Source organism: Ochotona curzoniae, unplaced genomic scaffold, assembly GCF_017591425.1.
Source record: "Ochotona curzoniae isolate NIBS_2020 unplaced genomic scaffold, NIBS_Ocur_1.0 contig_3190, whole genome shotgun sequence".
Taxonomy (NCBI): Eukaryota; Metazoa; Chordata; class Mammalia; order Lagomorpha; family Ochotonidae; genus Ochotona; species Ochotona curzoniae.
In genome coordinates, this window is record NW_024465751.1 from 4,078,249 (window position 1) to 4,104,739 (window position 26,491).

The 26,491-nt window shown below is 43.5% G+C and overlaps 1 protein-coding gene across 16 annotated transcripts in view; it reads left to right on the top strand.

Moving 5' to 3' along the window:
* ASAP1 (ArfGAP with SH3 domain, ankyrin repeat and PH domain 1) overlaps positions 1-26,491 on the top strand; it is a 248,221-nt gene that overhangs the window by 122,223 nt on the left and 99,507 nt on the right. For 15 of the 16 annotated variants that reach the window (XR_005883756.1, XR_005883757.1, XM_040979278.1 and 12 more), the window contains one exon: positions 15,817-15,962. Coding sequence is in view for 14 of the 16 variants with exons in the window: in XM_040979278.1 (XP_040835212.1) it covers positions 15,817-15,962 (146 nt within the window). In the remaining 2 variants the exon portion in view is untranslated. Of the gene's footprint in view, positions 1-15,816; positions 15,963-20,846; positions 22,076-26,491 lie in introns of those variants that run through there. The other variant, XM_040979291.1, reaches the window with a different exon arrangement.

The window sequence follows — 26,491 nt, forward strand, 5'->3', positions numbered from 1 at the left end:
AGTCAGAGGAGACTCCTAGGTGGAGTGGCGCCACAGGACCCCGCTCCTCTGTCAAGAAGCAGCTCATTTTGTTGGTGTGTTTTATTATTGTTGTTATTTTACAGTGCGGTTCCATAGGCTGAGATTCTCCTCCTCCTTCCCCCAGTCCCCTCCCCTCACTGATTTCCCCCATATTATTGCGGTAGTATAGTCCTTCATAAACAGTCAAATGGACAATAGTAGAGACTCCAGCGTCCTTTGTCAAGACATAGAGTAGTATCGCTTTCCTCTGGAAGGTTTTTAATTTTCTTTTCCATTTCTTCAACAACACGGTGGTTGTTTGGTAGCATGTTATTTAACTTCATATTGTAAATTTTTTATTATTGTTCCTATTGTTGATTTTGGTTTATGACTTTTCCTTTAAGGGGAAGTATAGTAACTGTAATAGAAACTATCATAGCCAGTCGTGAAGATGCAGTGCAGTATTCATTCTCTACTTCCTAACCAAAGATGAACTCCCAAGGAAACAGATACTTCTTAACCAGTCGTTCGTTTCTTAAAACCTCCATTTTCCTGTCAGTGAAACAGAAGATTACCCCTCCTATTTATGAACTAGCCAGTGGTTGTCAGATCAGATGAGGTGAAGATATTTGCATAACTCTGAACTTTGTTATCAGAGCCATAAGGGGAGTTGATGATGTCCAGCTGTGGTGGCTCTCCACAGCACCTGGAACGAGAGACTTCATCCTACCACCACCTTCCTCCCGTTCCCCACTGAAGCTCCTCTGGGCGTGAGGGCCGCCGTAGGACCGCAGCCCAGCTTCAGTGCACGAAGCTGTCTGCAGAACTCAGCTCATGTTTCTTAGGTTTTCTGTTTGTAGGACAGAGATGCCTTTAGAATTTCTTCAAAAGTTTTTTAAAAAAAACTAAAACTACAAAGAGTTTTCCAATTTCAGGGGTTATTGGAAATTGAGGTCAGCACCCTTGATTTACATAAGCAGTGTTAGCACATAAAATACATATATGATGTGCATAATATTATTGCTTTTAGGGGCTTCTAAAGTTTGTGGGAAAATGAAATTAAAAAACAATGTAAGTTCAGGTTTGGGGGCTAGGAATTAGAACCTCTGCCTTCTGTGTTGGATTGCCCAGGTTCAAGTGTTTAACCTCTGCTCCTGGGAGGAAACAGGTCCTGGCTCAGGTAGTTAGGTCGTGCCATTCACATGAAAAACCCGGGTTGGGTCCCTGGCTCCTAGCTGAGCCTGGCCCAACTCTTGCATTGCAGGCGTTCAGACAGTAAACCAGGGGTTGGGGGCGCTCTGTGTGCCTGTCCTCTCCACCTCAAATGAACACACATTTTATACAGACTTCTTTGTGTACTTCTGTACTGATTAAGTGAGTAAACTTTGGAAATAATTTGAAATGTTTCTAACACGAATGAGTAATCAAAAACAGTTTGGAGAGCAGTAATCAGAGGGTATCCAGACAAGCAAGGCCCTGCCCTAGGCTGCCTCATCTACCAAGGCAGGGCCCACTGAGGTTTTTATTTTCTAAGGTATTTGCACATGACATACAAGCTAAGCTTTAGTTCAGATACACTATGGGATATACCCATTGCCACAAACCTGAAGCCCTAACCAACACTTGTGTAGATGCTTGCTGAAAGTTTATCAATCATAAATATGAAATAATATTTTCTTCAAAATTAATTTGCTCAAAAAGCAGAGGAACGGACAGAAAAAGGGAGAGACAGATCTACCTGCTGGCTCATTTCCCAGTTGGCCGCAGCAGCATGGTCTGGGCAAGCTGAAGCCAAGTACCAGGAACTCCATCCTGTCTCCAGGAACTGAGGCCGTGTTCCGCTGCTCTCCCAGGCACATTGGCAGGAAGCTGTATAGAAAACAGAGCCGCCAGTGAAGCCAGTGTTCTGCAAGTGTCAGCTCTGTTTGCTGTGCCACAGTGCCAGGCTCCGGAGCCTTAGGCTTAAGTTACACGTATTTGTAAGAAGGCTTTACCCTAGACGATAGTCATGCTGTGAAGGCTGCGGGAGAGTAAGAATCTGTTACCTGTTTGGTAGCTTTTCTTTTTAAAACAGAAATTTTATTTTCATTTTGTTTGAGAGACAGAGAAGAATCTACCTGGTTACTCCACAAATGGCTGCAATGGGTGCTGGGCAAGACTGATGCCACGAGCTCTAAACTCAAGTGGAGTCTCCTGCCTCAGAAGCAGAGAGGCCCAAGAGCCTGAGCTACCACTTGCTGCCTCCCAGGATGTGTTTTAGCAATGAGCTGGAATCAGGGACAGAGCTGGAATGTGCAATCTGCAGCAAGCCAAATGACGACTCAGTTGCTGTGCTGAATGTTTATACCCTTGATGGCTTTTCTAAGGGGCCATTTCTTTTTTTCTCCCTCTCTAAATATTTACTTATTTTTATTGGAAAGGCAGATTTACAGCAAGCAGGAGAGATGCAGAGAAAGAACCTCCATCCTCTGGTTCACTCCCCAAGTGGCCGCACAGCCAGAACTGAGCTGATCAGAAACCAGCAGTTTCCATTGGGTCTCCCATGTAGGTGCAGGGTCTGAAGGCTTTGGTCGTCCTGCACTGCCCTCTCAGGCCACAAGCAGGGAGGTGGATGAGAAGTGGAGTAGCTGTGGCACAAATTGGCACCCACATGGGATCCCAGTGCATCCAAGGTGACAATTTAACCACTGGGCCACCACTCTGGGCCCTGTACGGGGTCATATCTTGACACATTACTGTTACCTACAGAGCTGTCTGTAAAGCAAAGTGCAGTGTGTGTGTGTGTGTGTGTGTGTGTGTGTGTGTGTGTGTGTGTGCGCATACGCATGCTGGCTTTAGAAAAAATGGTGGGTCTGTAAGTGCATTTCTGATCCTGCTGTAGGTGATTGATGTTCAGGTGCTATGTTAAATCCCGGCCCAGCAGCACTCTGCAGTCATCTTTCCTAGAAGTTCTGGCAGTTAATAGGTTTGTCTGTGTTACAGAAATGGGAGTGTGCATGCTGAGTGTCCAAATAACACCATCGAAGCTGGGGCAGATCCTTGCTGAGATTTGGCTAGAGCTTTGAAAGAACAAACCCAAATCAATGACCTTGAGAAATGGTGGGAATGAATCATTCTGAGGGACATGGAGAAAGGCAGTCAAAAAAAATGAATATTGTGCCCAGGGCCTTCAGCTCCCAAGGACTTCACCTTTAATGTTAACAATGAACCTATGCGGGCCCGGCACGATGGCACAGTTAAGGTCCTCACCTTGCACGCCCGGGATCCCATATGGGTGCCGGTTCTAATCCTGGTGGCCCTGCTTTCCATCCAGCTCCCTGCTTGTGGCCCGGGAAAGCAGTCGAGGACAGCCCAAAGCTTTGGGACCCTGCACCCACGTGGGAGACCCGCAAGAGGCTCCTGGCTTGGGATCGGCATAGCATCGGCCGTTGCACTCACTTAGGGAGTGAGTCATCAGATGGAAGATCTTCCTCTCTGTCTCTCCTCTCTGTATATCTGCCTTTCCAATAAAAATAAAATAAATCTTTTAAAAAAGAAAAACAGTGAACCTGTGCAGTGAGTGGTGATGGGAAAAATTAGGAAACAGGCTCATGGAAATGAAATAACCCGGTCATGATCAAGTACCTGCTAGTTCCAGCTAGTTAGCATGATAGCCAAGGAAATAGTGTTTAGACTCCAGATCCAGCCTTCATTTCTCAGTTACACAGAATCTACAAAAATTTTTTTCAAAGATTGTATTTATGTTTGTTGGAAAATCAGATCTAAAGAGAGGGAGCAAGCAGGAGAGACAGAGAAGATCTTCCAGTTGCTGATTCATTCCCCAGGTGACCACAGTGGCCGGAGCTGAGCCAATCCAAAGGCAGGAACCAGGAGTTTTTCCAGGTCTCCCACACGGGTGCAGGGTCCTAAGACTTTGGGCCATCCTCAACTGCTTTCCCAGGCCGTAGATAGGCAGCTGGATGGGAAGCGGGGCTCTGGGACACAAACCAGCACCCATATGGGATCCCACAGCATGCAAGGCAAGGACTTTAGCCACTAGGCTACCATGCCAGGCCCAGAATCTGCAAAAATGTTAACAAATCATTTTCAGGCTCACAGGATAGAGTGCAGGTTTGATGAATGGGTGTGGCAAGAAGGCTCAGAGCCCCAACCTGGCAGTGAGGAGGGATGGAAGACTGTGCTTCAAGCTTACGCATGCCCGGCTCAGAGTGAGGGCTAGTAAGCCTTGCAGGCAGCGGAGTCCTGTGTTAGTGTCTCTGTGCTGTCACTCAAGGAAACAGAACGCTCTACTTGCGTATTTCTACGATGCGGTTACCTCTTGCCGCACATACTTTTCCATGCCTACTTGTTCTACAACTCCTCATGTTTTGAGTTCCAGCTCTTAATCTTACAAAATCCAACCATCTCCATCCAAGCTGTGTCCATGCTTTCACTTCTTTATCCAATATTAGCATGATTATTTTTTGTGATCCATGTTAAATAACAATGTACTTTTGTTGTTGTTCTTGTTAAACCAATGCTGGTTCATTGTGGGAGATGTGGGTGGAACTTTTATATAGAAGAAGGAAAAAATTTAGAACCCTTTTTTATGCCATACTTAAAAAAAATCTATTTTGGGTAAAACACTTCTAAGTGTCAAATAAACCATTAGAAAGTTTAAGAATATACTTTGAATAATATTTGAACCTTTGTGCTATATAAACATATTGCTTTGGAGTAAAGATTTAGATATTTAAAAATGATAAAAAATTAGAACATAAACAAGACAGAAAACCAAAAATCTTTTCAATAAAAATGAATTTATTTGACACACAAAGGATTTTTGAAGTTTTAAATTTTCTGCAAGGCAGAGGATGTCACGAGTGTATAGACAGAGGGTGGGGCTGCAGGCTAAGCCTCCTGAGTGTGCTGACACTCTACCAGCACCCGTGCCGTCCTCAGTGCTCTGCCTTCCTGTAAGCTCCCTGCTAAAGACCTGTGAAAGCAGAGGAAGATCCCCAGGGACTTTGTGCGCTGTGCCAGAGACCTGCATGAAAGTTCCAGGATACTGGCCCTGGCCATTGCAGGCGTTTGGTGAGTAAACCAGAGAATGGAAGATCCATTTCTCCCTATTCCTGCCTCCCTCTCTAAATCTGCCTTTCAAAGAAATAAAAGTAAATGTTAAAAGGGTCAAATGGGAGAAAATGTGTGTAACTTCTATCACAAAATGTCTTCTTCCTGGTAGAAGACATTCTTAAAAATTGGTAGGAAAAAGACAAGAAATGGAAACTAGGCTAAGTAAGGAAACAGTGAAGTAAATGTTAATAGGCAGTAAAATATAAAAAGCTCCTCAGGTGTGCTGTTGTCAAGGTTTGCATATCTTCCTGGCAAGAGTTAATGCTGAAAACCCTGTGCTTTTAGGCTACAGTCAGTGCCTTGTGTATTTACATTGCTGTTGGGGTGGGAATTGCTGCAACCAGCCTGGCTATGTTCATTAAAAGCTTAGAGGTTCATCCTTTTTCCCAGCAGTCCTACTCTTATGAACATGCTTTTGCAGAGATAAAAATAAAAGCATATTAGAGCTTGTGTAAAAAAAAATTCATTTTACAGCATTGGTTTTTGGTGGCTGAAATGACAAACAACATAGAATTCCCTCAGTGTACAAGGTTGTTATACAGATGGGGGCTGAGCTGATTATGAAGTACAGTCAGTTAAAATCTCCATTAGATAAATTTCTGTTAAATTCCTTGAAATTTAGGGGAAAACCAAACCATAGACTTACATATAATGTCCTTTTTTTTTAAGTGAGGAAAGAGGTGAAAATCTTTTGTGTGTATAATCAAAGTTTTAGGCATACTTCAGATTATTAACTTGATTTTAAGGAGGTCATTCGACAAGAGTAGAAAGGGCAAAATTCTTATACATTTTGTAAAACCATGTGAATTCTTTTTATTATTTTAAAAACATGAATGTAACCTGACAGGGTAGCCTAGTGGCTAAAATCCTCATCCTTGCACATGGCGGGATCCCATATTAGCACTGGTTCTAATCCCGGAGGCGCCACTTTCCAAGCAGCTCCCTGCTTGTGGCATGGGAAAACAGTTGAGGGCAACCCAAAGCCTTGGGACCCTGCACCCGCATGGGAGACCTGGAAGAGGCTCCAGGCTCCTGATTTGAATTGGCACAGCTCCGGGCAGTGCGGCTACTTGGGAAGTGAATCAACGGATGGAAGATGATCTCTCTGTCTCTTCTGCTCTCTGTATATATCTGACTTTGCAATAAAAATAAAATAAAATCTTAAAAAGTGAATTAAACAGATTTAAAGTGTTTAGATGTAACCAGTAAACCAACCATCAATGGAAGTCAGACTGCTTATGCTCTACATCAAAGAACTGAAAAGCCTGATATGCTTTTCATACTCTATGTTATTCCATTATGGGTCAGGAAAGCAGAGAAATCTTCTACCTTCTTGGAGTGTGTAAGGAAGATGTTAAATATAATCTATCAAGATTTTAACAGGTAACTTACAGTCAGCAGACTCGTTTCTGCTTTAGACATTAGCAAAAACTATGAAGACATACAGTGAGATCCAAGAGTGATCCTGACAGCCTCTTAACAGGAGGTCATATGCATAGAGCAGGGGGGGACCCCAGAGTGGAGCAGGAGGACAGGAGGAGGGTTGTATCCCAACCCTGGAGACTCCCGGATCCTCACCAAGGACTGTCAGTACGGGCACCAAGAACTATATCCCAACTGCCAAGGAGACCATGGGGAATTGGAGTGCTCTCGTAGGCCGAGAACTCTGAGGTCATCCATTCCCTATCAGATCTCCCTCGTGGGATGGAAGAAGCCCACATCTTTCCTCACAGGATCTAATTTCATTGGAACAACAGCCAGGAGCCCTGAGCGGTCCTCAGAAACAGAACAGTAAACTTCCTCTGGGACAGGGAGAGGAGCTTTCTCTGGTCCTTATTTAATTCCAACTTTGGATCCCTACCTTCTCTTGCAATGACCATCAGGGTCGCTCCGGAGCGCTCCCCCCCCCCCCCAAAAAAAAATTAGATTAGATAGAGACCAATAAGGAAAGCTTAGAACCAGGCAGGAAATGGTCAGCTTGGACTCACGTATACCTTACTAGGTAGGACAAAGATTAGTTACTCCTCACTAAGGTATTGAAGATTTCTCTGCACACCCTGCTAACACTGCTCTGCGCCTCAGCTGTTAACATATGCCTTGTTAGAGTTGTAAGCCTGTTTGGACTATCCTAAGATTCGCCAAGTTCAGTAAAAATCATGCTCCAGTACTATAATCTGCTAAATATAAAAGTGAAAATGGACACGAGACAGCTGAATAGTACCCTATAACCATTTTAAGGAGTATAGCAGCCAGTTGTGTATAAATTAAAATGGAATGTCAACAGAGTAGTCACAGGATGTGGTTAAGAACTTGCATTTTCTAATACATTGGTCACTTAGTGCCAGGTCAGTTAACTCCATGATGTTGTAAATTGTTGCTGATGTTGTATTGTAGCTTTTCATTGGAGGGGATGATATTCTGCCAGCTCTACTTTCAGACCAGGAATGGTCTCCCAATGAAACTGTTGAATTTATATGGACAATAAGATGATGGACTCTGCATGGGACGTGCTTGCAGTGAAGGAATCATGATGGATTTGAACTGTAATATTGCAACAAGGTGGAGGAATTCAGTGTTAGAAGAGGGCTTCGGGAGGGGTTGGGGGAATTCCAGAGCCTATGAAACTGTGTCATAAAATGAAATAAAAAGAAAAAAAAAGCAAAATATGAATACAATAGTGAAATGTAATGTATCGTTTCCCCTATTATGCCAGCACCGTAACGCAATGCATTTTACATAGCTTTATTATCAAAGTTCTAATTCTTTGTATTTATTTGCCTGACACATGGCCAGTGCCAAGGATTGTTTTTAAAAAGGAAAAAGAACTGTTCCATGCAAAGATAATACTCCAGAATCAAAACTCTAAGGAAACCAGGGAGAGAGTGAATGAAAAGCCTACTTGGCATAGGGTAGACTACATTTTGAACTTGAACCTGGTAGGCTGAGGCCTAGAATTGCAATGAACATTGCCAACAGGAGAACCATGGAAAAGTTGTATGAGAAGTGTAATGGTATTGTGACGCAACTGTTCTCCAGAAATACTTATATTTTTCTATGTTCCTGAATATAAGAACATAATAAACATGACATTCTGGGTTCATGGCACAGACAGAAGGGCCCTGAAAGAGAAACTATACTATAAGGAAAGAGTATGGAAAACTGAAAAAGTGAGGTTAAAGATTTATCTGTTTTATTAAAAGGCAGATTTTTAGAGAGAAGATACCAGAGAGAAAGATGTTCCGTTTTCTGGCTCACTCCCCAACTGACCACAACAACTAGAGCTGAGCTCATCCAAACCCAGCAGCCAGGAGCCTCTTCAAGAGTCTCCCTTGCAGATGCAGGGTCCCAAGACTTTGGGCCATCCTCCACTGCCCTCCGAGGTCGCAAGCAGGGAGCTAGATGGGAAGTGGAGCAGCTGGGACACAACCTGCTATGGGCAGGGGCAAGGATTTAGCTACTTGGGCCATCAGGACAGGCCCTTAGCATTGCTTCTTCTTCTTCTTCTTCTTTTTTAATGTATTTTTAAAGACAGAGACACAGAGAGAATCTTTAAAAAAAAAAATAACTTATTTGTGTATGTAATAGGCCTGATCCTAATTCACAGGTTTGTGATCCTTTCCAAGATGACATATAGCCCTTTGTACTAAAGTAGGCATTTGGGCATTCTCTGCCATTTAAGTCTGTATTTTGTGTTCTTCACCAGATGATGCCTCGGGGAAGCTGCGAATGTGCTTGGGCATGGTTGACATGCTCCTTGAAAGGAGTTCATCACGAGTGCCCTCCAGGCATTGTATACTCATCTGAGACAGATAATCCTTGTGGTTTTGTGGTGGTTTTGGTCTTTGTCCAGGAAAGCTTTCATATTCATTTTGACACCATTACCTCTCAGCAGTCCTTTATTAGATCTGTCTTATAGATGAAGAAATAAGGCCTCCGTGAGCTGTGATCACTCAGCAAGTGTGACCATAGTAGGGAATGGAACAAAGACCTAAATTTTCCTTACCTTCAATTATTGGTCTTCCAACAAGGTGAGAGTATGGGTCCCAGTACGGGCTTATCACCACTGCTTATTAGCTCTGTGATCTTGGGAGTTTGTTTAACTATGTAAGCCAGTGTCCATAGCTATAAAATAGAGAAAATAAAAACTCCATGTATTGATGAGTATTCAAAGAAATAATACGTATGCAGTTCCTGGCACATTAAATAATCAGAATTTTAAATTAAAGCCATACTCCCCATAGCAATGCCATTGTCAGTATCATTACATGATAGGAAGTCTGTTATCCATCTTTTTGTTCCTGTTTGTAATCCAGCCTCTCACTGAGTTATTCCCTTTAGACACTGTGGTGCAGTGTTCAGCTGTCCATGTCTGCTGAGTCTGTCAGTGGGTGGGGACAGGAGCTGGATTCTAATCCCAGCTTTACCACTGAGTTTTATTTTTGTGATCCATGTAACAGCTACCTTGAGAAGAGTATTGTATGAGTTTGGGGATGTTTACTGTAGAGAACAAATGTGTGCTATATAATTAGTGCTTAATAAATGGCAGCCGTAACTGTAGTGTTTGCTAACCAACCTTTGGATGGGAGGCCAGTCAGAAGGCTTTGTGAACATCACCGAGGTTAATAAGGTCTAACACAGAGTGACAGGTAGAAAAATATTCCCTAGGAAAAGGCCTGCTTATTACTGTATGCATATAAAATTTGAAGAAGGCCTCATTGGATAAATCGATAGCTACATTTAAAGAATTTTGAATTTTAACATATTCCTAAGACATCTTTCTTTGCCAACTCCTGAGCGATATAAACAGTCCAATTATTGATCTCGGAATATTATCTGAAGTCTGCCACCTGGCTGGAATGAAAAAGGATTGGTATGTGATTATGTCGTTGCTGTTACTGTCATCATTAATATTTATTAACTTTATTACGTGCTAGGCACTTGGTATGCAGTGTCTTAGTCCCACTAATGCCAATGTGAGATAAATGCCATTATTATCTCCATTTTACAGATGGGGAAGCTAAGATTTAAAAAGATAAAGTTAGTTGACCAAAGCATAGTAAATCAACCCTGAAGATCTAGCCCCAGGTCTGTCATAGTGTAAAGGAGGGAGGAAAGCAGCAATGTTTGTACCTGTCCTCTTACATTCGTTGGAGGTGGCCAGCAAATGTAACCAGGAAACAGGAGACTCGCTGGGAAGCCATGCTGTGCCTTGTCGCCACTAATGCTTGTGTTGAAGCCCAAGTGCCAATGGAAAGGGGCAGATAGCAGAACCTTTCAGAGATGATCATGCATGGAGGGGGCTCCACCCCCCGGAAAAGATTAAGAGTTCCCCATGAGAGGGGGTTTCAAAGCAGGTCACCTCTTTGTCCACTCTCCTTCTTCTTCGGGGACCTGCCTCTCTCATGTATTCCCATACACTTGACCCTCACCAGAAGTCAAGCACAGGCCTGTCTTCCCAGCCTCTGAAACCAAGAGTCAAATGAGCCTTAGCATCAGGTATTGTGCTGTAACAGCAGAAAACACAATGAGACTTTGAGTATGTACATAGGCCTCAGAGAAGTGAAAACCTCCAAAGAAACAGTTAAGCCTGGGAGCTTATACACTACTTCAACAAAGTGTAATAAATTGTGGAGAACAGAACAAGATGGAAAAAAAAGGAGGTGAGGGCTTCCAGACCTGTCAGTTTTGATAAATGTGTGTGACACAAATGGCAGGTGGGGATGGCTTTAGTGAGGTTTATCTTTGCAGGCTCCTCTTGGTCCTGAATTTCCATCTCCTGTGACAAAGGTTTTTCTCAGAGTACAGGGGAGGAGAGGGAAATTGTTTCCTCAGGAGGAGCGTTGTGCCCTGCTTTTGGCAGAAAGACAGGCAGAGAGCTTCTGTTCCTGCTGCACTCAAAACGATTGCCTGTCCAGTTGGCATACTCAGGGGTGGTGTGTTCTCCTATGTAGGGAGTCTCCAGCTGTGTGGATCAAAACGGCCTCAGTTTGAGGGTGGGTCCTAGGGTTCCGCCGTTAACACGCAGGCTGGGGTGGCTGTGCCCCACCTCAGTGTCTACATTGGTTTGCGTCTCTTGCTCCACTTTGGATTCCAGCATCCTGCTAGTGCACCCTTAGAAGCAAAAGGCCGTATCTCAGGCAGTGAAGTCTCTGCCACCCACTTGGGAGACTCCGATGAACTTCTATGTTCCTGCCTTTGGCGTGGCCTGGGGTAAGAATTTAGGCTGTGAACCAGCGCGTGCAAGATTTTTTGCGTATCTTTCTCTCTAAAACTTCTTAACATTTTTTTAAAGGTTTGTTTGTTTTTATTGGGAAGGCAGATGTACAGAGAGGAGGAGAGACAGAGAGGAATATCTTCCGTCTGATGATTCACTCCCAAGTAGATGCAACAGCCGGTACTGCGCCAATCCGAAGCCAGGAGCCAGGAGCTTCTTCCGGGTCTCCCATGCGGGTGCAGGGTCCCAATGCTCTGGACCTTCCTCAACTGCTTTTCCAGGCCACAAGCAGGGAGCTGGATAGGAAGTGAGGCAGCCTGGATTAGAACATATGGGATTCTGGCGCATGCAAGGTGAGGACTTCAGCCGCTAGGCTACCACGCTGGGCTCCATAGTGAAGATCTTAAAACAAAGCTGGCGTTTTCAGGCCCAGAGTCCCTGTCCTTAGTCACACACATTCCTGGGACGGTGCCCCTTCCTCAGCCTTTCTTGCCCTCCTCTTAAATGATCAGTCATTCGTTATTATCACACACCCTTCTGCCCCTGCCCACTCTTTCTTCTTCTATCATTTCTCCTTGCCCTGTTACTTACTGTGTGCCTCTTGACAGTCCTTAATTTGCATAAAGTTTTATGTGTGTGTGTTGAGTGTGTGTGTGTAGACTTTCTATTAAGTTACCATCACTAGATTTATAATGCTTTATGTTAAAAAAAATTAAAATTCCAGAGACCTGTCTTTCTGTGATGTGTGGTGATACCTTTCTGTATTAACTATTTATGAGTGCAGACATTTGGGGGTATGTGCTACGTGCTAGCCACCATTTTGGGAAACTCACATTTTTATTTCTGTGTTTCTGCCTTATTATTAGCCTCAAGATACAGTCACTTCAAGATGTATCTTTCCAAACTTTGTTAAGCTTACTAGGACATCTGTGTCTGCATACATGTGTTGTATAGGGAGTGCGTGACGTAGCCTGAGCTTACATATCCAAGCTCACCTTCAGCTTCTCGCATATCACACTTTCTGTTCCAGCTACCTAGGATGCACAGTCCTTTCCTTGCAGAGTTCTGGTGAAGGTCAAGGAGAGGATGCTAGAAAGCACTTGGGTCAGAGAAGGATCTGCTCATTCCGTTGGCCTGTCTGCCCTGGCCATAAGCAGAGCCCAATTTATTCTTTAAATTAATATAGTATTACTGATGATCTGATGGCTTCTTGAAATTCTTTCTAGTCTTTGCATGAAATACAGGTTGAGAATTGGCTAAGAAGGAAGAAATGAGATTGGAATTGGATAGAGCAGGGAAGAGTTCTATAATACTTCTTAAAGTTGGTTGATGTTGGATACGTGAGGATTCAGCTCATCTAAATTTTTCAGTGTGTTTTATTTGAAATATTGTATATCAAGCAGACAAACAAAAAGCTGATAAGAATTGTTACCTGCAGAGGTATCTCCCTTGGAACTGTTTATAATGAACAGGCAACTGGATTGTGTTCTCTGGCTGTGGGAAGCGGAGGCGAGCGGAGGCGAGGGGAGGCCTCTCTGACCTCAGATTCCAGGTATCAGGGCTAGCTCCGGTTTATGGCAGTGATCAGACATGTTCAGCCTGTCTGTTGAGCTGCCCTGCCCTTTCTTTTGTGTTTTTCTGAGCTGTTGGCTGAGTGGACTTGGGCAGTAATCAGAGTTACATTTTATCTGTGTGTGTGTCAGCTCCACATGCTGCCAGCACTGCAGGCATCCTGAACTTTGATGTGATGAGGAGAAGGCAGCTAGTGCCTCCTTCCACTGCTCCGCACTGCTGTGACACGTGTTTCCTTTGTTGTGTTTAGACTTCGGGTTATTCCCTGATCCAGACTCATGTTCTGTTTCACAAGTGTGTCTATTGAGGGAAGGTTTGGAAGTGAAATGTTTTTAGGAAAAAAAATCATCTCAACTATTAATCAACCTAGAAGATTTACTGTTTCTTAAATTCTCATAAATGAGTTCAGTGAATTCGAGCCAACAAACATTTACTGACTAGCAGCTCCCTTAACCAGCTCACTGGAGAACATGCAATGGTGTCTCTTAGGTGAAAGTTCAGAAATGAATCAAGGGCCCAGCGGTGTGGCCTAGTGGCTAAAGTCCTCGCCTTGAACGCACCGGGATCCCATATGGGCACCGGTTCTAATCCCAGCAGCTCCACTTCCCATCCAGCTCCCTGCTTGTGGCCTGGGAAGGCAGTCGAGGACGGCTGAAAGCATTGGGACCCTGCACCTGTGTGAGAGACCCGGAAGAAGTTTCTGGATCTTGGCTTCGGATCGACACAGCACTGGCTGTTGTGCTCACTTGGGGAATCATCGGAAGGAAGATCTTCCTCTCTGTCTCTCCCCCCTATATATAAATAAATAAATAAATAAATCTTTTTTTATTTTTTATTTTTATAAAGATTTATTTTTATTATTATTTTTTTTTTTATTGGAAAGGCGGATATACAGAGAGGAGAGACAGAGAGGAAGATCTTCCGTCCCATGATTCACTCCCCAAGTGAGCGCAACAGCCGATGCTATGCCGATCCCAAGCCAGGAGCCTCTTCCAGGTCTCCCACGCGGGTGCAGGGTCCCATAGCTTTGGGCTGTCCTCGACTGCTTTCCCGGGCCACAGGCAGGGAGCTGGAAGGGAAGCGGGACTGCCGGGATTAGAACCGGAGCCCATATGGGATCCCGGGCGTGCAAGGCGAGGACCTTAACTACTGTGCCACCGCGCCAGGCCCATAAATAAATCTTTAAAAAAGAAGTGAATCAAGAGGCAATCTTTGTGATCTGCTGGCAGAGGTGTGTGTATATAGGAATGTAATTAGTGCTGGAATGTGTGATGAGCAAGGAATGGCTATGTGCAGCTCAGGGAAGGCTTTGTAAAGAACGTCCTGTTGGGTATAGACCATTAAAGCTGTTACTTTAATCGATCTCCTATTCAGTCACTCAATCTCCCACACCTTCTGTGGACCAAGCGCACAGGTGCATGCTTCTGTGTCCTGCAGCAGAGGGTCAGGGAGGTGGGCCCTCCACTCACAGTGCCTTGCTTAGTGTGAGCCATGTTCCATGCTTTTCTTCAAGAGTGTGGAGAAGTATGATATTCTGTTTCATAGACCCACAGGAATTGGAAGCGTGGATTATCCTTGGTGAATGGGAATGTCTGCCACAGGGGCTGCAAGATCTGCCATGCATCCAACAGTGTCACCCACTGTGCTGTGTATAACAAACTGTAGGGAAGCAAGAATAAGAGAGACCAGTTAGGAAGGATGGGCAGTGACTGCGGCAAGACGTGGTGTTGGCTAAGGTCAGTAGCCACGGTGCTAGTGAGAAGTTGTCAAACTGTGTACTAGTGAATGGTAGGGACAACAGAATTTCCCAGGTATTTGGGGAACGAGAGCAAAAAAGACTCAAGTGTGACTCAGTGGGAAGCATGGTTGGGGAGGAAAACCAAGAGCTTATTTCAGACATGTTAACATTGAAAATAATTAGTGGGCATCATGCTAAATACTCAATTGTATGTGAAAGTGTCTGTCTTCAGGGGTGGAGGACCTATTTCAAGCCTGGAGGTGTCAATATGGAAGTTATCTTTGGTGAGATATTTCAAACTATAAGATTAAGGGCATAGACCAACAGTAAGAGAATAAATGTGAGGCTTCGGGCGCTGCACCAGAGCTGAGCTCAGGGAGCAAGCAAAGTCTGTGGCACAGAGCAGTCCTGGGGTCCGAGTCCATACAGAGGGTGAGACAAGCCGGGAGCCAAGAAAAGTAAAAATTACCACCTGTGGCTTGTTCACTCTCAGAGACGCTTTTGTGTGACTGATGCCAACTCATCCACCAGTCTCGTGCGGTAGAGCTCAGCCTTATTTTATAGGTTAGAAAAGCAGACGCTCAGTCAAGGACAGATGTGCTCACGGATGCCTGGTGATTGCTCCCACTCTGTTAGCTGTTGTGCAGTCCTGGAAGTTAAAGCAGCAGCTTAGAGGCCCACTGGCTCACACATGGTGAAATCAGACTGAAACCTGCATGTCTCTGGTCCAAGCTTGGACATTTTGCAGCAAGATGTTACGGGAGGAGCCTTCTAAAAGTGTGCTTCCTCACACGTGGGCAGCCTGAGAGAGCTAAGGTTAATTATAGGGAAACAGGTGACAACAGGTGAATTTATCTTTGACAGCTGAAGTAATGGAAACTTTGTCCTTGTTATCTGACAAGTAGGAATTATTTGACAATGTGATAATTTGACCTCTCAAAATATGAAGAGTCAATAAATTAATTGGTATATAACTAAACTATTTGCTCATAACGAAAAAGGGATGCTCCACTTTTCTAGAAGTTTCTTTGTACTGCCAAGCATTCCCTGGAAGTGCCACTCATTGAGTCAGAGATGACTTCCTCACTTTCCTTTTCTACGTTGTAGTGTTCAGTGTTCAGAATGATTCTTCCTTATTGAAAATAATGCCTCACACTCCGTTTCTTTACTTTTTTAGATCACGTTCAAAATGAAGAAAACTATGCCCAAATTCTTGATAAGTTTGGGAGTAATTTTTTAAGTCGAGACAACCCTGATCTTGGCACCGCTTTTGTCAAGTTTTCAACTCTTACAAAGGAACTGTCCACACTGCTGAAAAATCTGGTAAGCCTTTTATGCAGGATGAACGAAGACTCGTACCCTGACTGAAGTATAAGATCATATAAAGAGAGCAATTCAGTAATCCTCCCTCCAGCCCTTGGTCCTGGCTGCGAAAAAATTTAAATTTCAAAGCTTTGGCTCACATGTTACAGATCATAATTTTTTTTTTAAGAATCCCACTGTGAAATTCCTAGAATTTGTATGTTTTGCCAACTGGTGCTAGGGTAGATTTATTGAAGTTAGACAAGCTACTTTGTTTGAATTGTGTTTGACATTGCCCTACTGATTTTATTTCTAGTCCTGGGTCTCACGTAGGTGGTGAGGGTTATGTGACTAGGCTGTGATTTACAAACTCAGCCCCCACCAACATCTTTTAACTCTCACCAGGGTAAAGGTTTGAGGGGCATAGGAGGTGCTGTCCCTAGTGGGAGTTCACTGCCAGGCAGAGATGGGCCCACATTATTGTGTTGAAGCGCCTCCCCAAGTCTCATGCAGTCATTTGTAGGGAGTTTCAATTCTGTGCCCCACCACCTGAACTTCCTGAATTGTTCCTTATAATGAAAACATCTAATTAAGTGAAGCTTTATATTTTTTTTCTCTCCGAAATCCCAAAATATGGGGGTTCAGGGAGTTTAAAGATGCCAGAGGAAAATGGTGTGTGTCCTAGTGTCCCTCAGAGTGGGCCCTTCCCTAGAGAAGAGGGTCTCCCTCCTCCACCCTCCACCCCTTTCGCCACTGGCACCTTTGCCTCCTGTACAGACCTAGAACTCAAACTCAAGACATCAGTCATACATATATCAAAAAGATTTCTGTGCCCTTGGTGATAATCTTGTCATAAATCCATTTGATACACATTATGTTTTTAGAATTATATCATTTAACAATATTGCATCTGTTCTCTTTGTATTAATATCACATTTCCATGAGAATCAATGAGCATTGTGTTACAGTAATTATCATGCATTTGCTATGACCCTGAAAATCTAATATATTAACAAATATATTCCTTTAAAAAATAAGTGTTAAATTATCCACTTGGTACAGTTTAGCTTCAGGTTAAAAGCCTGCTTGAAAAATGACAGCCACCTTTCTACTGTTAACCTGAATATTTGACCAATCCAAATGTTCTTTTATTCTGTCCTACTAGATTAATATGTGTTTCTATGTCTGTCTGCCTCACAATTAATTCTAATTTGCCATTTATGGCGTTGAATTAGTCTTATTCAGTACAAGAAAAGAAAGAGATAGCTCTGATTTTCCAAAACTTGAATAATGGTGAACATAGGACCCAGTGATCATATACTTTTAGATTTAACAAATCAGTGCTGTTTCTGTAAGTCTTAGGTCAGTCCAGCATCCTTTATTCAGAAGAGGATTCATGTTCCCACGTCCCCCTGGGGTTGCCTGCACTTCTGATGATGAGCTCCTCATAGGGTGGAGTAGTGGGAAGACGAAAAGGGAAGCAAGAACTTAGCAAGAAGTTCATCTTAGAGAATCTCAGAGAAAGTTCCATTTCTCCTGAGGTGGGCATTTTCCTTGCTCTTTTAGTTTCCAGAAGTTAAGCTTTATTTGGCGTAAGTCCATGTTGAATGCCTGCAAGATTGCTGATCCATTCTACGCTTTGGTACCCTGCAGATCCTATCTGTGTATATGTGTATGTGCATGAGCTAGTGGCTACTCAGACATCTGATATCTGTGTGTGCCCTTCTCCATGTAAACACCAGCTTGTCTTTGTTGACTGTCTCTCATGAACCTGGCAGTGTGCTGGGTGCTTCATCGTGACTAGCTCATTGATCATATTACAGCAGCCCTGCAGCATTGCTGCCTCATGTGATGTTAGCCTGTTCATACACACAGGGTCTCCAGGTACATTGTCCCTACTGCTGCACTATACATGGCCTTTGTCACAGTGTCTTCCTGGCTCCATTTCTCAACCTGGAACAAGTGCTGACATAGGTAGTCCACCCATAATACTACAAGCTACTGGTCTTTTTAAAAATTAATTTTTTAATGTTTATTACAAAGATGAGGAGATTGCAGACATATGTGGGCTACTAATTAGGATGGAGAGAGATTGGAGGGGACTGAATTGACTGAAAAACTTCCACCTTCCTTCCTGTCTGTGTGTAGTGGAGGGTTGGGAGATTGGGAGCCTCTCGAGTTCAGACTGTATCAGTGCTAGGGAACAGAGATAGATTTTCAATGTCGCCTTAGGGACCCTGATGGGGGAAGATTGTCCTGAGGGTGTTGCTTGAGTGATATTTGTTCTGAAAAGCTGTTGGATTCCTTGTATGAGAGGTGAGAAATTTTTTTCTAACGCTACTGTATATTCTTTTTTTTAAAGATTTATTTTTTTATTTTCTTTGTTTATTGGAAAGGCAGATATACAGAGAGGAGAGACAGAGAGAAAGATCTTCCATGCAATGATTCACTCCCCCAAGTGAGCGCAACAGCCGATGCTATGCCGATCCGAAGCCAGGAGCCTCTTGCGGGTCTCCCACGCGGGTGCAGGGTCCCAAAGCTTTGGGCCGTCCTCGACTGCTTTCCCAGGCCACAGGGAGGGAGCTGGAAGGGAAGTGGGGCTGCCGGGATAGAACCGGCGCCCATATGGGATCCCGGGGCGTGCAAGGCGAGGACCTTAACTACTGTGCCACCGCGCCGGGCCCGCTATGTGTTTTTCTTTCCACCTGTTGACGAGGTACTTAAAATCTTCTGTTGAATTAAGAGGAGCCAGCTGTCTTGTCTTCTGTGTGCATCTGTGTGTATTCTCTATCCTTGCCTGAAAGTCAGCACCAGCGGTGGCCCAGTCTAGCAACATGTGCTCCGAGACTGGACCATACAACTATGTGGTGTTCCCTGAAGTCGGGGATCAGGTGCCGCAGCCTTGTCAAATAAACTCTCAAGAATTCCCCACAAGGCTGGTCCTTGGTCCTGGCTCTCATAGCCAGCTGATGCCGAAGCTGAGAGACCCCCAAGAACTTCAGCAGGCCGGTCCTCAGTCCTGGCTCTCATTGCTGGAAGATGCAGTGGCTTTCCCACCACCAGCCCTGGATCTCACGCTGCTGCCTACGCTTGGAGATCTCTGAGAACCCTTACCAGGCCCAACCCTCCTTGGAGTACTGGGGGTCCTGCAACCTAATAAGCCACAAGCTTTTTGTTAAGGAATGTGAACCCAAGAAAAATTTGAAAGAAATTGCTAGAAAAACTAACTCATTTTGAGAAGTGTCAGTAGCATTCCTGATGAGGAAACCAAGTTTTTAAAAAAAGTTGGTTTATGCTGTAACTTGCTTACTAAGGGAATGCAGTCTAAGAAGAAAAAGCAATCCCAGCAGTTTATGCAACCTGACAACAGCTAGCAATTTGCTGCTTCTCTTTTTATGCTTTACCGTGGAAGGAGACAGATTGTTGGGGCCACACCCTGAACCTGGGGAAGCCAGGAGAGTAGTTTGTGCATCTGCTGTCAACATCTGCAGTTCCTAGAGTTCCTAGCTGAGGAGCTTTGTCAAGGAGCATCGTCCCACTCAGTCGGAGCTCTGGATGCTCCCCATGGGGACAGAAGCCTCAGAAGGTGTTAGACTGGGGCAGACTAGAAACATTAAATGATAATTGGTCACACACATAGTGGTAGAATTGGGCAAAACACAATGTACTTGTAAATTTCTTAGACTTTCTAAGTCAAATTGTTTCAATCGTGCCCTGTTTAAATTGTATTGAAAATGGCATTATTAAGATACTGCTTATAAATGGTATTTTAATCGTTTGCACTAAAGCATTACTTATTTTATAGAAGAAAAGAATGGGCTTGGAGGGCAAATCTCACACTACCTTTTTGCCTCAACTGTGTCTCTAGATGGGGAAAAAATTATCAGTTGTGTTAATTGTAAATAACTGGTGCCACAAGCATAATCATGTTTAGGAGCTTCTGAAAGGGTGATTCTAAAAGCCATGAACATGTTAAGTCGCTCTCTCAGCCATTATGTAAATGGGTGTTTCTCTGAATGATTGTGAAGGATTTAGTGGCATCATGGATGTTATGTGGAAACTCCAGGGACTTCACTGAGATAAGGGAAGTAGATCACTAAGCTGACTGTTGGAATTTACTGGCAAATCTCTCCTCTTACTTGGATCTTCTCGTTTGGTGCTTATAGTCGTTGCCATCCTGTTCACAGCTAAGTGCATTGAGTTTCTAAAGTCTAACTCCTGCCTCTGAAGCAGGAGACTAGGGGTGGAGCTCAAGTGCTCTTGCTGCACATGATGCAGTGTCTTGGCAGTACTTCCCCAGAAATCACAGAGCGCTGACACTGCATGAAGACCCGCCTGATGGCATGACCAAGGACTACACGTGCACGGTACTCGTAAATGACTTACGGCATGTTGGAAAGGCTGATAGTTCTCAAACTTTAGGTCTTAGCACCCTGTCTTAAAAAGGATTGAGGACACTTGAAGGATTTTTTTTAATCTGTAAGCTATTTCTGTGCATATTTGTTTTCCTAGAAATTGAAACCAAGGGTTTCTAAAACATTTATTTTAAAATAAAATCATTTAGCAGCAGTCCAAAATAACCCACATTAGTGACTATTTTCCCAAATCCACCCCCACAAAAATAAAAGATTCATTGTTTTATGTGTTTGCAAGTCCCCTTTAAACTGATTTATAGGAAGCAACTGGATTCTCATATCTGTTTACATATTCATTTTGTTAGAATGTATTACTTTCATTGTAGTAAATGAAAAAATATAGCCTTACACCAGTCTGTATAGGAGAAAAAGTATTTTAAGAGTCATTTCAGATAATTATTTTCAATAGATCCATGTCAATTTGAAACCATGTAAATTACTTTGGAAACTTGAAGCTCATGTGACAAGTACAAGCCTTCCAAAATTTCAGCTTTCTCTGAAGACTCCACTTTAGCGTTATCAGAAGACACTGCCAGTTCACTGGGAATTGAAAGACCTACCTCATTCACTTTGGAGAAGTATTTTGCGCACTTACCTAAAGTCTGAATAACCACAATTTGCTGCTCATTCTTTCAAGGAAAAAAAAATGATAATGCTTCACTAAAACCTAAGAACACCAGTGCTGTTCACAAGCCAGAAGTACTTGTTTTCTCAAGAATTCTGATATGCATTAAAAGTAGTCATGCTTCCTATCTCGTTAGATAGAATGCTTTAAAGTGAAGTAAAGGGTTGAAATGTGATAAAAATCAGTTATCTGGCTGTTTCATGTTGGGCTTTCTTGAATGAAAATAGCTACTTACTTATTTATAGTAAAGGACATGACCCTGAACGGATGTCATGACTGCATTTGACAATGCCTTGATTCAGGCATGAGACACCAGCAGTTTACCCATTACGGTCAGTGTTCATGTCCCTGCAATGAAAAAGTTGCATAACTTCCCATTATTATTGTGGAAATGTTTCTGACCTCGTGGACCTCTAGAGGCTTATGGACCACACTTTGAGAGCCATTCGAAATCAAAGGCTTTTTGGTTAGCATTCCAGCTCTGCCACTCCGTGGAGTCTGCACGTCCTCACTCCTGCCCACCTGGTTACATGAGAATCGGCTCACTGTGCTCTTGTGAAAGTTCCACACAGCTGTGATAGTATTCATAATCAATATTAATGCTTCTTTGATATTTGTAGCTACTGCAGGAACTTTGCATATTTTTATTACAAAAATAGCACACCATTATTGGGGAAAATACAAATAGAACATTGTACTGCCTCCCATATGTTCCCCCCTAATCAGAGACCTCATCATTTGCCTTTGGGGGTTTATCTTTGCAGTTGTCTTTCCTGTGCCTTTTCCCCTAAGTAGACAAAGCTGTCTGTTCTCAGCACAATTGTATTTGCTAGATTTCACACAGCATTGTAACCAGAGCATGCACTTACCCGTGTTGGGACAGGTTACAGATTCAGAAGCTCAGGGCAGCCAGTGTGGTGACATAGCAAGTTAAGCCATCGCATATAGTTGCTGTGCTTGGCAAAGCAACTGAGGATGGCCCAGTTCCTGGATAAGGCTCCTGGCTTCCACCTGGCTCAGCCCGGCCATTAGAGCCATTTGGGACGTGAAGCTAAAATATGTGTGTGTCAGTGTAGCTAATGCTGGACAGTTGCTTGATGGGAATTCAGTTACTGGAGCATGAAAAGGAATGCCCAAACGCATACGAGAGAAGTTTATCTCTTACTTTCACGTTTTTTATACTCAGTATAAAGTTCACTGCCTTCAAATGAAGACATAAAAGAGCAGCTTTTAATAAGATAATCTTGCCATTTGTGGGGTGTTGTTGTTGCTGTTGTTGTAGTCCAAGTCAGCCAAAATGGGTGAGAGTTGGAGCACAGGTGGGTGCTCAGGAAGGATTGTGGGCAGTCCCCCTGTGCTGAAGGGACAGTTATCTGTCTTTATAGAGGTGGCTGTGCTGATCTGTGCATGTGACGAAATGCCATCGTATGTATAAAGGCACATTAAGAAAGCACCAGCAAAACCTGACAGAATTCAGATGAGGGCTGTAGGCTGGCTAATTGTGTAAATACCATTTTCTTGATTTTGATTGTGTTCTAGGTCAGCTGTTTGTCGCGGGGGGGGGGGGTTGGTCTATGGGTATAAGGGACCTCTCCATACTGACTTTCAGCTTTGGTTGAATCTAAAATGTAAGTCAACCAATTCTAGGAAGGGGGTGGGGGGCAAGGGGTGTTTAATAGTGTAAAATAAGTGTATAGAGTGAAGCTCAAACCTCTTTCCAAAGCCCGCCTTTTTGTGGTTTTGTAGATTTTCTAAACCAGTCTGTTTCTGGTGAATTTCTTCTTCTGATTTAAGTCCTATTTGTGGTCACTGAATCAGAAAGTTCAGTGATTTATCTGTTTTCTCAGAAGTGAATCTACCCATCACATCTTAAGTGTGGGGAGTGCTGGCTGTTAGTAGCCAGAAGCCAGAAAAAACGTGGACGGATCTGTTATTTTTTTTAATATATGTTAGTTTGGTTTTAAGTGTGTGTGCTCTAAATCTAAGAAGACCTGGGTAAAAGGCATGGCTCAGCAACTTATGTGGCTTTTGGCAATTTACTTGAGTCTTCTGAGTCTTGGTTTCTTCAGTTCTGTAAAATGATATTTATGACAGCTCCTTGCCATGCCTGCCCATGCTTCATTACTGAGGTCCTGCGCAAGCGCCGTGGTTAGAAAGGAGACAGCACTGTGAGCACAGACCGGAGCCTCAGCCTCTTGGACTTAATGTCATAGCAACATTTTCAGAAATAACCTGCATGAGACACCTATCTTAGTGTTTCGTTCACAGTGTAAGCTCAGTGGAGAGTAAAATTTTAAAACCTTAAAATTACTATTTGGATGACTTTCCAGTCTGTCTGAATTCACCTTCCTCTCACTAAGGATAACTCCCAGCCAGCTCAGGTCGTAAGCAAACAGGGCTCCTGGAAGTTACTGTAGTTCAGGCTTCCATGCCTGTACGCATTCCGCTTCTGCTCTGAGTGCCCCGGTAGCAGTTCACGTTTCAATGATAACGCCTTTGGTTACAGTGCAGCTTCCTTGTAAAACAAGCAGAAGAAAGCAGAATGCTCTCCTACCTCAACTGTTTCTCATTGTTTTTATTGTTCATTTGATTAATTATATAGCACTAACATCATGGTTAGTCTTTTCCTTTTGCAACCGTTGAAAGGAAAGCATTGTTTGCTTGAATGGAGCTGAGCTGGGTCTGCCGCACCACCAGCGTCACTTCATGGGCTGTGATCCTGACAATCAAGCACCAACAGAGTTGGTTGCCTCCAGTTATTTCCCAAACCACAAAGCGCAACAGGAAAGAATTGCTGTAATGAAACAGATCCTCAACAGGCAGAGAAAACTGTCTCAGTGCCATACTCCCTGAGAGTCCCAGTCTAAGCAGGAGCCTTTAAAATATGCAAAACCTCTTTAAAAATAGAAGGAGGTGCCCACGATCCTCATTCATCCCTTCCTTCTCTTTGCTTAACGTTTGGACAGTTCTGAGTGAGCGTGAGCGCCTGTGTGTCATTTAACACTTGGGGCAGTCACTGCTTCAGAGCTCTTGAAGCAGAGCGAAGCTTTCCCAGCTGCATAGCATTTCCTCTTTGCAGTCCCTGGCTGCAGGATCATGGCTTGACTTAAGAGGTTTTGTTTTTGGTTTTTTTTTATTTGTTTTCTTCCCTCTCAGGTGGGAATACCTACAAATGTGCAAGTTGGATCTAAGTTTCTGTTGATTTGTTGATTATTTCTAAGTTTTCTTTGAAATAATTTGCAGAGCACGAGTGTGCTCAGTGGTAATTTGATAGCTCCCAGATGCCCTGAACTGCATGATACATTTTTGAAGACCTCGTTTGGCAGAATGATCCCTGACTGGGAGGTTTCTGCGTTTGATCTACTACACAGCCCACCAGCTTTACCATACTTCATTTTCAGTTAATATGGGATATTTTGTGAAGTGAGATCTATTCATGGGGATGAGTGCATAAGAAAAAATGTGCATCTTTTACCTCCAGTCCTGGAAGTTATATGTGTTCGCTACGAAGATTTCATAAATATGGAAACTTTAAGTAAGAAAATCTTTACATCATCCTAACTTCTATTGAGATTGTAGTATGTGGACCTGGTGTGGTAGCCTATTGGCTGAAGTTCTCACCATGCATTCATCTGCACCAGGATCCCATATGGACTCCAGTTTTGTCTTGGTTGCCCCACTCCCCATCCAGCTCCCTGCTTGTGGCCTGGGAAAGCAGTCGAGGATGGCCCAAAACCTTGGGACCCTGCACCCACATTGGAGACCTGAAAGAAGCTCCTGGCTCCTGGCTTCGGATTGGCTCAGCTCCAGCCATTGCGGTCACTTGGGGAGTGAATCAATGAATGGAAGATCTTCTCTGTCTCTCCTCCTCTCTGTATATCTGACTTTGCACTAAAAATGAATCTTTTTTTTTTTTAAAGAACTGAATTAGGCACTGATGATATAGGATGAACATCTGTACCAGCCTTGTAATATTTAGGCCAAATGCCCTTCATTGTTTCTATTTTTATCATTATTTCTCTATAATTATATATATATTATAATTATATGTGTATATTTGTACTGTGCTAAAATATATGAGATACTGCCTTCAGCAGCTACATGTTATACTGGTTAGGACAGACTACAGTATTTTACAGTAAAATATTAATGCTGAAGATGCATGGCTGTGCGTGGAGAGGTCTGTTTCCTCTTATTAGGGAGAGGACCTGCTCCACACAGTAACGGTAGCTCAGGCACTTAAGCAGAGCAGATGGCAGCTTCTTCTCAGGGGGTTTCCCATGACGGGAAGAGAGGCCAGACAATCACATAGCCTTGTCATGGCTTCCCCAAATGTTGAGGTTCCTTGGCCTGACTCGTGTTGTGGCCCCACCAATGAGGGGAATTGTAGGATTTGGTGAGTTGTGCTGTTGCCTCATCTATATATGGCCTCTTCTCACTGGGTAGTAACCAGAATTATCCCTGGTTAACAGCTGGGGAACTAGGTCACACAGCCGTCGAACACACAAACCTCCCAAGAGATAGACACATCCTTTGATGGACGCAAGATGAAGTTTGCTTTTAAGTTACATTAAACGTTGCATGGGCTTAAAGAGCAGCAAGTAAAGCAATGGTAAGGATTTTAGAAGCATAAGACAAACAGTGGTGGTAGTTCATTCACAGTCTCTGTGCATATGCTCCTCAGCCTGGAAGCCTCTAAGACTCTTGGTCCAGGCCCAGATCTGGATGTGAGGAATGTGAAAAGCAAATACACATTCCTTGGCTCAGAGAATCTGGGAAACTGCCCCATATCGACGCCTTTGAACCCTTCCATTCGTCCTTGGTCTCCCATTTTTCATGCAGATTCTCCCACTCTGCCTGGCTGGTTCAGCTGAAACATTTGGTCTTGAATTAGGTTCAGATTCTTCAGCAGCATGTTGCCACTGGCCCTCTGCTCGGCTCCACGTGCGGGGCCCTGAGGCAGGGCGGCCAGTTTCAGTCCCAGACAGCTGAGAGATCCCGCAGCCTTGCTGGAGAACCCCTCCTGCTCTGTCGTCGGCCATCGAAGGAACATTGGTAAGGGGCTGCACCTGCACAGAGCACCTGAGTGCTTCCATTGTCAACACCCTGTGTGACTGAACGCAGCTGCCTTGCGTGTTTCTTTATTCAGTTTTACTCCATTCTGCTTTTGCCATATTGGGATTTATTTCTAATTCTATTTCAATATGTAATTTTTGATTATTTTTCAAGTGGCTCGTTCTTACACTGTGCCTTTTTATTATAAATCCTTTGGTGCTTTGATACCCTTTAACACAAAATGACCTATTGATATGTTCATGTATTAATGTTTTATTGTACCTTCCACCAAAAAAAAAAAAAAAGGATTATGGTGGATTGCCCTGCATGTGTTAAGCAGTTGAAAAGGAAAAATTGAAAGTTAAGAAAGTATGCAGAGAGTAGCCCAACTTTGAAGTCACATTAGCCGAGTTTGAACCTCTGCCCTGTCAAGCAGCAGATAAGGTCACCTGCAA